At 37.0% G+C, this 17,747-nt stretch overlaps 1 protein-coding gene across 8 annotated transcripts in view; it reads right to left on the minus strand.

The window, feature by feature from the left end:
* Nucleotides 1–17,747, minus strand: part of ANO4 (anoctamin 4) — a 173,907-nt gene that overhangs the window by 55,317 nt on the left and 100,843 nt on the right. For 5 of the 8 annotated variants that reach the window (XM_064655328.1, XM_064655331.1, XM_064655330.1 and 2 more), the window contains 4 exons: nt 13,017–13,117; nt 12,665–12,766; nt 9,925–9,969; nt 5,969–6,100 (listed from right to left, as the gene is read on the minus strand). In XM_064655328.1, the coding sequence (XP_064511398.1) occupies nt 5,969–6,100; nt 9,925–9,969; nt 12,665–12,766; nt 13,017–13,117 (380 nt within the window). Of the gene's footprint in view, nt 1–5,968; nt 6,101–9,924; nt 10,032–12,664; nt 12,767–13,016; nt 13,118–17,747 lie in introns of those variants that run through there. The other 3 variants (XM_064655329.1, XM_064655333.1, XM_064655334.1) reach the window with 3 other exon arrangements.

Genomic DNA, 17,747 nt, shown 5'->3' on the forward strand with positions numbered 1-17,747 from the left:
CTTTTTATAGCACACTAAAAATCTACAGTATGTGAAGAAGTGCAAGGAGAGTTAAAGATACTAGATTGAGACGCTTCACCAGATGAGGTAATGTCAGTAACAGTATTCATTCTCTGACAAAGAGAATGAATTATATGGAGAAGTCTGAAGAAAGTATTCATCATGATAAGCATCACTTTTAGATAATTCATTGAAAACTACACAATACTTGCACAAAATTTGCAAAAACATAACATTTGTAAGTTAGCACCGAAAGGCTGAGAATATCTCAAGTAGTTGTAGCTATGTGTCCAACATCCCAGTTAGAGGCTGACATAAATTAGGGCAATGCCAGAGAAGTTTCAATTTATCTCAAAAATCAGAGGAATTGTTCTTGTCAGGTGAGAATCAGGTAGCTCAGTGTAGGACCCCCTTTCAACCACTACCCTTTCCTTCCATGGACATTTCTTTCTCTGAAATTTTTGTGCTCCAGGTTGTCTTATTTCTGAATGTGACTGGTAAATCCATATTCACAGAATAACCATCAAGGCTATTTCATGGTCTGCAGCATCCAATAAAGAATTCAGAGAAAGATTTTCTCAGCCTATGAAGAATCTCACACTTCAAATTTCAGTTCACAGAGGCCAGAGCTGAAGACATTTTCAAACTAGGTGCACGTAAACATTTATCAGACATTACCGAGCTATAAACTGTATAAGGCAGAGGCTTCTAGTGAGTTTTTTAACCTTTGTTGCTATAAGATGGAACATTTTACTCAGTCATTCTGTTTCTGCTGCCCTTGTTGGATTTTCAATATGCTCAAGGATTTGAATATTCATAAGAGCAATACAGCTTGTCTTCTGGCTCAGTAAGGGCTTAGGCTTTATTTATGAGACAGGTTTTTATTGCTTTGTTGCCTCATTTGTAAGATGAAAAATAAGTAAGGATTAATAGACTATAATTTTTATTAGCCATGAAGTTAATATATATGTAGATAAAGCCAGTGATTTGTCTCACAACAGCTATAGCCATTAGCCTGGTCCTGTAAGTCTTATCTGTGTGAGGTGTCCTTACTCAAAAGGAAAATCCCAATGAAGATAATGAGAGTACTTCTGTGAGGAAAAGTGCCACAGTTGATTCTTAATTAAACTCCCTTTAAAAATGTCAATGTGGAAAAATTACTCTTACATTCACACTGTAAGAGGCATGAAGAGTCAGTGAAGGTTAATTGCTTTGAAATTCTATTTGTAGCCTTCTTAATTAGACTCTGAACTGGAAACTTCAAACTATCTTTCCATGGATAACAAAGCACAGCAAACTGTTGACTAAAGAAAGGCCTCAAATTAATGTAAATTCAATCAAGAACAAATTACAGGTGAATTCCTGTTCATACATTCTCTTTGGTAATTTTGCAGGTTGTACAAACTCCTTAATGGTAAATTTAGCTCTTGAATATTTGAAAACCCATTTGAAAAAAAATGGGTTTACTTTTCAAACTATTTTGGGGAAGCAAAAGGCAGGAAAAGGCTACTTTCTGCTGTACTGGTAAGATACACAAGCCGAAAACTGACCAGTCGTGGTCTGTTTACAAAGCTACAAAGTGAGGATGTATGCATGGACTTGCCAATGTGCATCTTTGCTCTATGGGATCCACAGACACTGAAACATTTGATGTCAGACACTCACTGTACCTAAGAGGGTGTTCCAAGAAAATGCCTACTGCTGGAGGAAGTACAGACTAAGAGCACAAATGTTGTCCAAAGCAGTAATCATTATATGAGTGGTGTATTCTTTAGCACAGGAAAAATGCCCAACTCTGTGTACTCCCAGGTAAATAACTGAAGCCAGCTACCTGCTGTTGGCTGAGGCAGGAGCAGGTTTTTAGCTCATTTAACATCAGAGAAAGTAAATCATCAACTGTAGTAGCAGCAACAAGATAAGCCTGTAGTATTCCAGTGAGAATATTACCACACATTTCTATAATTTATTTGTATGAAAGTGGGTATATTATGAGCACTTGCTCTTTATTTTCATTTTGCTTGACTTTTAACTTAAACTTTTAACTTAATTTTTTTTTGTTTATCTAAAAGGAAATGTTTATTAATGGTTATCGGGGATTTTTCATATCATATGCCTAAAACAGGATCACTTTAGGATGAAGAATGTCTTCAGATAGAGTGGCTCTCTCTGTTTCCAATTTGGCACATCACAGCCTCAAAAGTGCCAAAGTAAAATAGAGAGTCATGAAAGTACTGAATCTCTCCTCCATCTTCCTCTGCCCATTCCCCCAGACCAGTCTTCCCCTGATGACTTCTTAATTTAAATTGGTTCATTCAGAAATATTCACCTGAGAGAGAATGAATTTAATGTATTTTTCAGGGATGCCCTGTTTCATTTCATTTGTCAGGCAATTAAAACTTCCAAAATCAGAGAGAATTTAAAAAACCCATTGCAGGGCAATGCTTGGTAGCACAAAGATTTGTTTAAGAGCAGGATTTACAGAATTGTGATTCCCCATGTATAAAAAGCCATTTATCAACATATAGTTTTTAAACTGTAGATGTATTAAAACCAAGAATGATCACCTTGGTTCAAAATAAGTAAGTGTTCATGCAGTCCTGTGCCTTGTCTCTAATTGCAGCAGCCCCCTGATCCATCTATGATTTTGGGGTGAGGCAGCTCAGGGGAATATGGGCATAGATCATCTTGGTAGAGATGGGATTTTTTAAGATCAGTTTGAAAATCAGAGAAAGCTTAAAAAGTAACTCCACCCTGAGAGACACATATCTTGGAAATGTGAAAAAGATACAGAATGAGGCCCTGATGTACCACAAGAGGACATAGTACAAATGAGAATCACTCCATTACTCCATTAACCTCTGGTAAACAGGGCCATTTTTGTTTAATTAATCCAGGTACTATATTAGTCCTCCTAATTGTGTAAATTTTTAATCTGATTTTCATTAAGTAATAAATATTTATTTTAAGTGGTTTATTGAATTATATATTAAACTAATACTTAATCAGAGAGTTTATTGCCTTTAAAAGAAATCTCTAAACAGCAATTAAAAGTATTTTCCTAGCTAACATACAGCTACCTAAGAATTTGCAGCTAATTGCTACTGTTACTATTCCCAACTGACTAGCAGCTCATTACATAAAATAACTAAGATGTAGTAGAAAAACATCTAATCATGTCTGAGGGAAAACATTTTTCAAATATTGTGCATTCTTGTAACCGATAATTTTTGGAATAAATGCTTTGATATAAATAAAATCTTTTCCAATTTGTGGCTGCAGAAAAGAGACACTACTTAGAAGTCTACCCCAAAAATTATCATTTTGTATTCCACACAATTAAAAAAAAAAAAAGCAAAGTCGTGTAGAACTTCCTTCCTCCAAAAAGAGATTTCCTATTACTTAAGAAATAAGATGAATTTTGGTCTTCTATTGTACTGACAGTTTTGGGATATACCCTCTAAGTCATGCCATAATCGCTGTGAAAGAAAACCTGAAGCCATGCTGCAAAACATATTTAGGCACATCTCACAAATGTCATTCTTTTATTTTCTTCTTTGTCTGTTTTGGAGGGAGGACAGACAGCTAGCTCTTAAAACAAACAATTTTTTTTCAGACAACCAGCCTTTCTCCACATTGGGCCTTTTTCCATCTGAATGAGAAAGAAAAATGCAAGAAAAAAAAAGACGATCAATGTCAAGACCTACTAAAATTGCCCGTGCTCCTTACACATCAGTACTTAAAAAATAGTAGTAGTTCCTATTGAAAAAAGGACTGATCAACCATTGTTGGGTTTACTCTTAACTATTTTCCTCCCTAGACACTGAATTGTAAGTATTGTCAGTCATCTGTCTTTCCACGCTTTTAAAAGCAGCTACCACAAATGAAGACTGTACTCAGACCATGTAATAAACATCATCTGTATCAGACTGGAGACCTACATGCAAAAGCTGCGGCTACATCAACAAAGATAAACTGCCTGTTCTTTGATGATGTGAAAAACATCTGAAGCTATGAAGAATGGAAGAAATAAGGAATTCTTGACCCAACTCCATAAGTAATTTCCTGTGACAATTATGTAGCCTCCATTATAACTGCATTGTAATGGCAATATGATATGGTAAGAACACTGCAACAAAGCCATAACTACCCCAAATATGAAAATGTGTGAACTTTTCTTACCAGTGACAAAATGCAAGCTAAATTATCATAACATTACTGTAGATGGCAATTCTTAGTTTCAACATCTCAAGAATTTCAGTAATTATTTATCTTCACATTCCTAAAACATTATTCTGGTTCTCTGGATTGAAAATTAAAACATCTGCATGCAGCTCATTAGACAAATATTGAACAAGTCACTGTATTTCAAAATTCTAGTGAACCAAAACAAGACAGACGCAGCCAACAGGCTGGAGCATGATAGGAACACAATTGCTGTCAGAGCAGGAATCTTTTGGGAGAAGGAGGATAGCTCAGCCAATATTTTATCAGTCCCCACAAAAAAGGAAAGGAAGACTACACGCAGAAACTAAAACAGAAAATGTTGGGCCTGCAGGGGAGCAAAGCTTCCAAGTCTGCAATTATGTAAAAGAAGTGCCAAGCAACAGCAGGAGTGTTAATGAAACTAACACAGTACTTAATAAATCCCTCATGCCAGTTTACGAACACAAACATGAGCCAGGCAGAAGAATGAAAAAAATATTCTGGTTCATATATGTCAATTTTCCTTTCAGCCATGAAAAAATACCCAACCCCTTTCTTATGTGTAGTAATTTTACAGAAAGTTAGCAGTTAATATTACTGTTAATAAAAATATTAATAATGTCCCAATTTATTAATTTTTTATTATCACTGGTCTACTCTCAAACTAATTTGCACCTACTCTTCATCTTGCAGGGCACAACAACTGACCCATCTTTTTGCTCAATTATCAAACAGGCTTCTACCGGAATTTCCCTGGAGTTTTGCACCTGTTCTTGTTTTTCTGCTGTTGGAAAGACACTACTTGTGGTAGAGGTTTATGTTATTCATTCTTATTGCAGCTAATACATCCAATCCCTGAAAGATTATTCATTCAAAGTGAGGCATTTTAGAGCACTATGAACTTGGCTTCTCCCTGAATAAAAAAATATATTTCAGAATTTTGGCTTTGAGCTACCTGTAATTCATTCTGTTAGTATCCTTGTCAGTGCTGCCCATTCTTAGTGGTTTTGCTCTTAGGTAACAATTCTTTCCCATATCACAAACACTATAACTACCCATAAGACATCCAAAATTTGACACCCCTTAAATTCAACATGAGCACTGAAAGCCATGTGGGGCTTTTTCTGTTCTGCATTTTGCAAGTGAATAAAGGCTTCTTATAGTCAAATGATTTGTCAATGACATTGGTGCAACACTGGTGCCATTGGTATGCTTGGAAAAGTGTCTGATCAGACTTATCAGTTTATAGTGGTAGGTCTAAACACTGGCATTTTGCAAGCTGTTTTACTCCTGTAAAAGTGAAAGTGAAACACAAAAAACCCGACATTGTCTGTTTTCTTTGGAGTTCTGTTTTTTCTACAGTCATAACTAGGAATGAAATGCCTTATCAGTATTTCAACCATCAGTGCTAGAAGGACTAATTTTGATATGCTAAAGATATAGAAATGTTGAGAAAAGAAGCTTTAATCACATCTTAAGTTAAAAAGAACAACTGCAATTCTGACCTGAGAGAAAATAGCTGTTTGACTACTTTAGGGATGTATTTGAAATTCCAGTGAATTAAAAGGAACTTTCCAATGTATTTCCTTTAGCTTTGAGCTGGATCTTTAATTAAGAGAAATGCAGAATCTCTCTCTCTCCCTTTTTGTGACAAAGAACTAATATAAAGGCACTAGTCTTTAAGACATGAACTAAGAAATTGATTTTTTCAAAGGTGTATCCAGAATGAAAAGTGTTCATCTTGCCATTGTAATAAAATACTCACTGATGAATTCTTTGTTGGCTGAATGGAGCAGTATAGCAGTCATTCTCCTCCAGATCTGGCAGTGTTTCCTTGTCCAGTTTCATTGGCTTTCTGGGCAACCATCCTCGGAACCTGCTTATTTGTTTCTCGATCCTGCAGCACATGAAAAGTGTGAGCATTTGAAATAATGGGTTTTATCACTACATTACTGAGCACAAGTTGTCAAACCAGGCCACTTAATATTTACAACTAGAAAAGATGCAATGTCTTTTGACTTTTTTTTGAGGTAGACCAAATTATACACGCTGAACTTAACTATTAATAATCAGCTTTCAGCAGTGGAGCATCTTATTTTGTCTCAACACTGCTGATGGTACTTGCTGCTATAATCTTATTAAGCCCAGTAAGCACCTGGCATGTCTCTAAATCTTTATGTCTCAGCTTTTCAGATAGCTTAAAGTTCAGGTTTAATTGACACAGTAGATTTTGGACATCTAAACATTAGAACACTGGATACTGTGGCAGAGATCTTTGACAGCTAAATCCCAGCAAGTTACACCCCTTTACTGCTCTCTGTACAGATTCTTACCTTGCAACTGATGCTATTAAAAAATAGGCTACTTTGTTCATTTGGTTCAATTGCAGTTTCTTGCAATTCTACAACCTCCATGAAACCAGTATACTCAGTGTACAGGTTAGCGGGTGACTGCTATGCAGATTCTTACATTTGGAAGGTGAAAGCACACTATGATCAAGCTGGAGAAAGGGCAGATTTAACTACAAGTGCAGTCATGCAAAGATACACAGTGAAATGAAGAGAAGAATCAGGCCTGATTGGAGAAGACAATCTAAATAAAATTCAAATCCATACTAAGATCCTGTAATGAAAAATGCTTAAGATAGATGATACATCTGGCACAATGAGCCCTACTCTCTCAGAAATCCCTAAAAACTTAAAGTCCCAGTGATCCCAGGCTGCAAAAATCACAGACTCCAGATTATGGGCTATGTAGGTACTTCAGTAACTGGATGACTCTTTTCAGAATTGGACCTAAAGGGCAAGAATTGACTTCTTTTGAACTTAAAGCTCAGTTCTGGATGAAGCACAAGAACTGGAAATGTTTGTTTGTTTGTTTGTTTGTTTTTGACAGAAGCCAGTACAATAATTCTATGACCAGCAAATGCTGAGAGCTCTGCACAGTCAGTTTGAGGGAGGGTGTGTGAGAAAGTGACATGAAAGTATTACATACTTTAATTTAAAATACATATAATATTTCCTGAAATATTCGACCTTCTCTCATCATGTATTTTTACCTTGGATGAGAAAGCTAATGCTTGTTTTTAAACATGGACACACTTAAAAATTGTAACCAAATCAGCTCTACCTGTTTTGGACCCATTTGTGTATTTTCAATCTGGGAATAGCATGATGTGTTGCTTGTATGCAAATTTATCATCAGGACTGTTTGGAAAAACAGGAATATATGTGTAAACATAACATAAGATTTACACTAAATTAATCATAAACTCTTCATGGGTAGTGTTTGCACTGACCCAGCTGTTTGGGGCACAGGAGGAGGTAGTTTGCAAGTGTCTGTGCAGGTGAGATGTCAGATCCCAGGCCTATAAAGGGCCCAATCCATTGTAACTCTTCAGTTGCAGCATCCAGCCTGACATCCTTGAGCTGGTCTGTGTAGCCACTGATAGGAGTGCCAAGGGAAAGTTCTCTGTAGGGGAAATCCCTGTTTTTTGGCCTCCAGTTTTTCCTCTGTAAATGGCACCAGCTCTGTGCTACTATATATTCAACAGGCTCAGTGTGTCTGGGTATGGAAAAGGGAAGCGAATCAGGAAGGTTTTTCTAAATATCCTATTCCATTCTTGCTAACTAAAATAATCTGAATTCTCTAAGCTATTAACACCCTTGTGAATCTGCAATCCTTTCCCATTCATCCTGCAAGTCAATGTGTACATTTGAGATACTGCAGGTTTATCGCACCACACAAGCACTCACAAAGGGACTGAGTGCTTTCCCCACTTAAGACCAATGCATTATTCCTGTTGGCTTCTCACTGAGTATACCCAGAATTTTAGTGGTTTGTCGTTCCCAAGACTCAGATTATTCGGCATGCTCAGTGAACCTGCTGGCAACAGGGGTCTGAAAAGGCTGCAAAACCTTTCTACAAGGCACAGAACATGCAGTACAGTGGGAAAAACACCCCTCCACCCCCACCCCCCCAGTTATCTCCTTGAAAAAGAAAAATGACAAAATTTTTAAATTCTCTGCAGCTCATTCCAACAGTGCCACCAATCAACAGTGCTGGCTTTGTATTCTACAGGAACATCTTTCAAAAGGAAACAGCTGAAAGAGTGGTGTTGGTGCTAACACAGATGCTCAGTGTTAAAAATCTACTATTTTTTATTACTTCTTCAAGGCTTATCCATGTCTCATTTTCCCTTATAGAGAAGCTTACATACAGCTGAATAGGGAAATGGTTTGGAAAGTGTGACCTACACAGGAACAATAGGGTGTATGGAGTGATGAAGCATTAGCCACTTAAAACAGTGTTTCAAATACAGAATCTCTTCCACTTCAATCCTGCCCGTGCTCCCCAAGTCTAGTCTTTAGTTAGTACCCTCTTTCTGAATATATATTGTGTTTAATTAACACAAAGCGTTTCTCAAATAATTTTAAATTGTGTTCTCACTATGAAGTGGGGTAGGCATAAAATCATTTTTCAAAGGAAAAAGTTAGGAAAATAAAAAAAAAGTTTTTAATTGAGACTGATTTTTATCCGTGGGTCAGCTTCCACAAAACCTTATGCATATTCTAGTGCTAGATATTGTTTAATATCTAGTGCTAGATATTAGTTTAATTTTAAACACAATGCAGGTGCTGGATAGGCACCTGATACCTCTTCTTTCCTTTAAAATACATAAGGGGAATCTGAGAAAATACTGTAATGTGAGATCAGTGCTGGTACTGTAAAGTCACCAGCACACTGTGACATAATTTAATATACAAAATACTTTTTACTATGTTCATACAGCACACAGTGATAAGATGTGATTTGTTTTCCCATGGATGTGAATATAATGACATTATCTGCAAAGTGATACAGCTCTGTACTCCAAAATGCAGATTTTTCAAATTAATTCTTCTCTCTAAGAGGTTCTTGGGAATATTTCCACTGACCTCAGCTTGACACAGTAAATCAGGTACTAGACCCTTTTGAAAACCGCATCACCAGCACTGTGGCATTAAATGCCAATGTATGATCTGGTCTTTGCTAAGCCTGCATGATTTTTAGGCATTTTGGAGATATTTTCGTTTAATTTTGTTCAAGGTATCAAAAAGGAAATGCAAACTGCAGCACTGAAAGTGTTTCAGTGCATTAAGTCAGACATAAACCAGGCATCAAACACAAATTTAAAGATATTTAATAATTGAGTGAAAGCACTTCAAAGATTTTTGGAAAATACTCATCTCTCAAGCTCAATAATGTTACACCAGAGATGAACTCGGTTCATTGCCTTCCTATCTGCCAATAAAGTACTAAGCATCCCCACAGAGATAGCAATAAATAAATAATGCCATCACTATTACGAATAAGCAAGATTTATGGAAATGAAAAAAAAGCTGTAACTGTGGTACTCTAACCCCAAGAAAATCCCTAATGAGTTACATGAAAAGAAAGAGATAGTGTTTGCACTAACATACTTACTCTTCTTTATAAGTCCATCAACTATAAAATATTTCCTTATTCCTAAAGAAGGCATCACTGATAAAATGAATTGCCTCTTTTACATTGCAGATGCCTTAAAAATGCAACTTCTTTATTATTTTTTTGCAGATGTCCTAGTGTGTAATCACTCCCTTCACCCTTCCTACAAACACAGCTAATAAACTTTTCCTTCCAGCTTGACTTTATTTGGGTCCAAATGAACATAAACTGGACTGGCATAAGAATTGTACTCACCTATTCATGAACTTGTATCGGCGGTGCAGGTAATAGATTTTTCTCCTGGAAGAACAGCAAAAATGAAGCCAGTCGAGAAGAAAACCCATCGTCAGTTACAGTATGAACTAGCAAGGAAGGAAAGGAGATTGAAGACAGAAGCCTGTAAGAGGTGGAGGAAGAGACTAAAAGAGAGATTAACAGAACTGTCACAGGAAGCCACACAGACTCTGGTGGCATTTGAATTGCCAGAAGTTCATAATTTTCCCTTTGTCTCCTCCTTTTCTGCTATTTGTCATGTGTGAAAGATGGGGACCCAAAGACGTTTCTATTTGGAGAAGTCCATAAGCTGTTGAAGGAATTCTATAGGACTGACACAAATATGGATAAATTATCTGACAGCTACTAGTGAATTATTAAAGCTGTATTGGGTGAAACACAAAGGGAAATCATGTAGGAAAGCCAGGAAATCTGTACCTTGTGTTGCAATGTGCCATAACACATGCGGTACCGAGCAAGATCAGTGATTGCTGTTGGGGTTATATCCCTTGAAACAGAATATAGGTTACACAAGCAAATATGCATGTGCTCAGCACCCTGTCAAGTGTGCAGCCACTCCCTCTGCTACTCATTCAGGCACAGCTGATTTCTGTTGTCAGTGAAATCAGTAAGACGTAATGTGAGTGCAATCAGTAGCATGTGATGAACAAGTGAGCAGACAGGGGTATGCGAGCAGACTCATGCTGAACCCGCTCTCAGCGAGCTTCCTGACCAGCCTCGCAGTGCAGAGTGGCCCCCTAACCATGATGTGTAGATCCAGGACAGGGAGTCCACCTCCCGTCCCACTCTCCTGCTGGCCCCTCTTGCTCTTCTCATAGATGTCTATAACACCACAGCCGTCAGGATTTGACCCATTGCCTTCAGCACAGAGATCACATCTTCATAGGAGAAAATCTGAGGGCTCTTAAGTGTGAATTTGGACTGACACTCCTTACTGGAAGATTTGGATGCCTGCCTGAACCTTGGTTACCTCCTCCAGGGGCTGACTTTGTCATCATAGAAGGTCATTGCTAAATCAAGGTGATTTCTGTGTATTCTGAGAGGCTCCATTGTGTAACCACATATGTGTGTACCACACATATTCTGAATGTAGCATAGGAATGGTGTTAGTACCTTGGAAGCAAGCCCTCTAAAATAAGAGAGCACTGACACTTTATAAACTGTGGGGAAAAATTTTGTTATTATTCCAGGTTAATTTTCAGAATTTTTGGCATTATTTTTGTTGGCAGAGTCCATATTGTGTTGGTGAAGTGACATTTTCAAAATTATTTCATGTTGGCCAGCCTTCTTTTGATAGTGTTATTTATGTTGCTCTATTTAATAGGAGCAGAGAAGGGTCAAAGCTAAGTGTTACTGAAGATGCTATCCACTTCTTGAGTTTGCTTCAAATATTCAGAGGTATCCACTCTTTTGGCAACCATGCTTTGAAACAGCATTGATTTCAATCACTGATGCATGGACCTTGCAGGATTCCAGCCTGAAATATCATGAGTGATATGCAATCAGCAGCCCTTAAAACAAGGGGTTACACAAAGGCATCTGGATACAGGCAGTCTAGACTTGTGGACACTTTGTAAAATTCTAGTCCTTGTTTTTAAATGGTAAACAGTAATGTTGCTTTTAAAATAAAATTGAAGAGCCTGCCCACCAGACATTAGAGAATCACCACAATTTCCTCTTAACATTGTGGTTGTAGAAAGAATGAAGCTGTGATCCTGAAGCAATTAAAGAAACCTTTAGTATTTTCAAAGCTTTCTGTATCATCTGTATGGCACCTATTTTGCTATCTGCTGAGTGATTAGGAAAGAATAAGCTGCTCAATGACTAAAATTGAAGTTCCTGGTGTATTTGTGAATCATGAGACCTTACCCTGCTACTGGGACAGGTCCATCTCAGTGAATGCCACAGAAGTCAAAGGAGACACACTTTTGGCCTAGCCTGTTGTTTCTATGGCTTGAATACCTTTAAAAAAGAATATTAATATCTTGCAATGATTTGTGATGAATGGTTTTAGAATTTTCTCTTTAGCATTAAAGAACAAGAAAGAGCAGCTGAAGATTGACTGTGAAAATGAAAACCAAAATAAATACAAAATAAGCCTACAATTTTGTCATTTGTACATATCCATTTTTCCTTGCAAGTTCTGTACTGCTACAAGTTGTCTCATACCAGAGGTGTTTTTCATCCTTAGGTAAAAAACCAGAAAGACTCCTACAAAGGGCACCAGCTTACTAGTTTCATATTCTGGGTCTGATCCTTTTCTTCCTCAGGAGTAATTCCATTAAAATCAATGGAGCTTTACATCTATAAACCCTGCTAATTGAAAGAAGAATCAATGCCTCTTAGTTCATGGGTTTTGGTCAGTTCCAGTGGAAGTCTTTAGGCTACTTTAACAGTTCGGATGACCAGTAGAATGCAAACAATGTTTTACATAGAAAAGTGTACCCCAACATGCAAATAAAATTAAATTAATAAGAAAAATAATCTGAATCTCAATGTGGAATTAATTTGGTTGTCAGTATACATACTCTATTTTCTCCACAGAAAAAAGCATTTAGAGTCTGAATTGTTCTCCTACTGGATGGGTTACTTATTTATACTTATTTATGGGATACTAATTACATAATTACTATACAGGCATTTTATGAGTGCATACCAGATACGTTCAACAGACATGCACTATCTGTGCTGCCTTACGTACCTGGATCTTCTTGACCTCCCATTGATTTCAATGAAATGTCCATTTAAAAAACAGCAGCGCACAAGTATGCAGGGGGCTCCAGCATTGAAGGGGTTAAAGGGCCTAAGAATAGAATACCCCATGAAAACAGCTTCACTGCTACAGCCCATCTTAATCTCAAACCATTATACTGAAATTGCAGGCTTTAACAAGAAACAGCAATGAACACGGTATCTAAGGTACTCCATTTATATTTTCTAAAGATGTGTGGTATCTTAAAGAAGAGCTTGTCCATGTGCATTTTGGTATTATCATATTAGCTTTACAGTACAGTGTGACTTTGGAAGTTGAGACAAGACACAACTACACCTACCTGAAAGGCATTCTTACATTCATCAGTTCAGCATATTTGCCCAGGACCTCCCAAGGGGCATGCAGTTTCACAAAGATGATGTCACTGTTTGTTAGAGATGACTGCAAGAGAAAAACAAAACAGCCACCAGGGCTTACTTTTTCAAGTAAAATAGGAAGAAGCCGTGGTCAGAGGTCAATATCTTGTGTCACCCTTCCCAGCTCCCAATTCTGCCTCAAATGTGTAGTTCTATCAGTATTTTGTCGACTCATTTTACTTTTGCTTTCCTGAAACCCATGCTGTGACTCCCTTTTGGCCTGCATGTGTGTTTCCTTCACATGGAAAAGAGGACATAGAGGAGAGACTGACGTGCATCTATGGGTTAGTCAAGTGTTGAGTGGAAGGAAGGTTGGCGGGTAAATCTGGGTCAGAAAGCTTGGTCCTGAATTTCAGTTAAAAGCTAAATGGCAGGTCAAGATTGATGCTTTCAACTGATATGGTTTTATGTGTTCACACAGAAGTGCAGATGTGTGGAGGTACATCTAGCAACCAAGACAAGTTTGTATGACAGTGTGGTTTTATTTCTGTTGCCTCGCGTGGACAAATAATGAAGTCAAAGCTACCGAGCCATGGTTTTCAGCATCTCTTCCTCCTGCTTCTCTCTTGGCCACATGAATTCTGAGTGTTAGAACTAAAGCCAGTGAGAGAAAACAAAAATTGATGCTGTCTAAAGCATAAAATATTGTCCAGATTTGTTGCCCAGAGAGGTCAAGGGCCATGACTATGCCAGCAAGATCTCTTCCCAATGCTACCATCTTCTTTACTATGGATTGTACACAGCATGAAGAGAACTGTATGTAGGGTGTGCACATCAGAATGGCTGTTACCTAACAGAAAACTGCATGGCAAAGATCAGTGAATATGCAGCAAAGAGGAGAAGAGAAGAAATTTAGCTCTGTTTGCACTCAGGAGGAGACACAGTGCTTTACAAGAAAGCTACATCACGTCTGGCTGAAGCTGATGCGAGAACACAGAGAGCCACATGATAATACTGGAAGATAAAATGTTCAAATTCTAATGAAAATTAATGAAATTTTCATAAAATTACATACAATACAGTTTTAGACAACCAAATGGATGGCATTCCAAGAAATGGGTAAAGATGTACTTAGTACGAGAAAAAGTAAGTATGAAGACAGAAAACCAGGCAAGAAAATTGTTAGTTAGCTTTGAGGATGATTTCCTAGTTTTTTAGGCATTGTATTATGTTCAATGTTTCTCACATTAATTTTTGGTTAACACAACTTACTGAGAGTTCTTAAATCTAGTATTGTTTATCTGGGAACTACTATAACTATATGGTTGGGAGGCTAACATTTATATTTTTGATGCCCTTCCTCCATTATCTGGATAGATGCTGAAATTATTGAAACTGCTATAGCACATTCATGTCCTTGGAGTAGCTAAGACATTACTACTAGTTTGTGACATGATAGGAATGAAAGCTCCAACAGTTAAGTTATATATGTATGATTTTCTTCAGCACATCAAAAAAAAGGAAGAAAAAAAACCCCAACTCAATCACTACAGAGGTAACATTTTTTAGACAAATATAATATTGGAACATAATGAACACAGAGAAATATCTGTACTCAAAGTTTCACCGGGCTGCACGAAAAAATGGATTTAACGGATGAAGAAACAAGTGACTTTCTGGTGTTAAAAACTGTGGAAAAAAATCTTGCTGTTCTTTTGCTGATGAATTTGTGAAAAATATTTCAATACAAAATGATACAACAGCAACAAAATTCCTTCATGAGACTTGCTTCAGAGACAATGAATTCACTTGTACTCTTTCCATTGACTTTAATGGATTCTAAATCAGGCTCTAATGATGTTTTTCCTTTATAGGTACATTTCACAAATTAACTTATATTTTCCCATAAGACTTTAGCAAGTAGATACCACAAAACCAAAACTAAATTTTTCTGCCCTAAAAATCTCCTGTAAACTGCTCTCTCAAAGATCAGGTTAAGTCAACAGTGGACCGGCAATTTTGTGATAAACATCTTGGATTAAAAACAAAACAAAACACAATCCATCAAAACCCAAAAGAACCATCTAATAAGCCCAGTATACAGAAGAACACTACAGTCCTGACACACCAATAAAGACTGAGAAATGGAAGAAATTAATTAAAAACAGCCTATAGACTTAGTGATGGCTGTTAAACAGGAAGCTTATAGGCATTTTCCAGCACATTGTAGTTTAAGCCATACTAGATATGGCAGCCAAACATACCTTATGAAGATGCTGTTTCACAAACGAACACTATCTTCATCTAAATTTTATTTCTCATGTGTTATGTTTTTATACAGAAACACAAAAACTTCCAAATAGTTATCACAATACAGATGTTTAAAGAATATTTTTTTACTCAATATGTTGCAGTTATTTTATCAGCTTTGTCAACAGAAGATCTAACCAAAATACATTTGGGAGGTTCAGTTATATTCAGGAGAAAAAAAAAACACAACACTGAATTATTAATATGGAAATCTATTTCTCTTTGGTTTGCTCATATTGTGTTCATAAAGAACAGCACTAAACAAGGCTGAGAAAAACAAGATTGGAAAGAGAATAACAAACCCAGATGAAGGGCCAATTGAACAAACTGTCACTCTTGCTTAATCTAAGGAGAAAATAGCTAACCAAAATATCTGGAAAAAAATAGCATGAACATCATCTTAGTTCCAAAAATAATTCAGTGAATAAAATATCCTAAACTTTCTTGGTTAGATTAGTATTTAGACACAGTATTCTTCAGCTTATAACTCTGTCATTGAGAGGAGAGGAGCATTCTTCTGTAAGAAGAATCTGTAATCAGCCTAAGGTTTGGCTCATTGAATGGTTTGGAGATATAAACTCAATTTCACATTATGGGAACAAGCAAACAAAAATCAATGTAACATTACTCCCTTTTGAAATTTAACTAAGACAACTATTGACATGAGCAATCTGCTAGAAAGTGATATTTTGATGATGAAGAAAGAAAAACAGAGGAATCAAGGGGACAGACAATGAGATAAAACACTTAGGAAACACAAAAATGGAATAAGTGTTTGGAATTGACTTGTGGCACCAGTGCCTATGGAGTTATCACCAAGCAATAACAGTCAGACCACCCATGATCAAACAAATTGGTTTGATCAAACTGACCAGTCAAATCAAATTGATTTATTGAGGACGAATACCCATAACAAAATAGATTTCTTCTTGTCAGTAATAACATTCTTGCTGGTCTTCAGAACAGTGCAAACTCTAGGTGAGAAGAGACTTACCAGAACTAGAGAACCACAGACTCATCTAGGTTGGAAGGGACTTCTAGGGGTTATCTGGATTTAGTCTCTTGCTAAAGAAGGGCCACCTGAGATCAGCCTGCTCAGACAGGGGCTCGTCCCATTGAGTACTGAGTATCTCCACAGGCAGAGACTTCACAGCCTCTGGGCAACCCACTGACTGAAATTGGCTAGAGAAAAGAATATTTTCTATGGAAGAATGGCTCTCTTCTCTAGAGAAATATTGGATTAAAACTACCAGTTTCCAGGATTGAATTCTTTAAAAACCAACTTATTTCTTAGAAGAACTTTATTTAATTGTTATTCTCATTGAGAAACTGTAGCAAGGTGCATTTAGTTTAATTGAACCCTGATCTTCAAAGCGGGTTTGTATGGTAGAATTCAGATGATCAGAATCTGGGTTACAGATAGTCAATATACTTTCTGGCTTCACTGACAAACCACTTTGTACCATATCATTGCTGCCAGTCGTAGAATACAGGCCGTACCATAAGACCACAATTATAGATTTGCCCTTCTGGCAAGACTATCTTTCTGTTTTACCATTAAGTTTATAAAGACATTTTTATTTCCCAAAGACAAACATGTTTAAAAACTAAGCTCCATATTCTTCTCCAGTATCACAAATATAAGGAGTGGAATAGACTAAAGGGGGGCCATTTATAGAACTCCAAAAGCAGAAACACCAGCTTTGGTGAGTTACAGTCGTCAGGTTAAGGAAAACTTGCAAAGTTCAGGTTCTCATTTTCCTTCTAAAGCAAGAACAGAGTGGTGATAACTGCTGTTTAATTTCTGGCTACTAAACACACACGTAGTCCTGCAAGCATTCTAATGCTTTTTGATGGCAGGAGTTAAACATATATATTCGTTATTGACCTGACTCTGCTCATTCTGAACTTACCATTGCTAGCTTGAATGGAAGCAAAGTTATGCTGACATTGAATGTCTCTTGAGAAGCCCATATTTTCCTGTATTTGCAGGCTGCCTTCCAGGAACAAGGCTAGAAATTAGAATCTTTTGTCAAATACCCTTTTGAACATTCTCCTCCTGCTAACTAATTTTAGTTAATCTTCAATAATATTGTCTAGTCATTTTAAGACAAAAACTGCTGTAGGTACTCATCTTGATACAAGCATTTCTTGAGTCTAAAAGTTAAAAAGGTGAGAAAACAGATTCACAGGATACAACCTTGAAAAAGGGTAAAATTACAGTGCCTCCAGTTGAATGGTACCATTGTTTATTTGCCTTGAGGTTAATAGGCAGGTTTTAATTTAGGTATGAATAGCAATAGGGGAAAAAAGTTAAAAAGCCAGACTGAAAAGCTATGTTTTGGTAAACATAGCTAATTTCTGAAAAGACCATACTGCAGCAAAAGCCAGAAAAGGAGAGAAAA

The sequence above is a fragment of the Pseudopipra pipra genome, chromosome 5 (genome assembly GCF_036250125.1).
Source record: "Pseudopipra pipra isolate bDixPip1 chromosome 5, bDixPip1.hap1, whole genome shotgun sequence".
In the NCBI taxonomy this organism is placed as follows: Eukaryota; Metazoa; Chordata; class Aves; order Passeriformes; family Pipridae; genus Pseudopipra; species Pseudopipra pipra.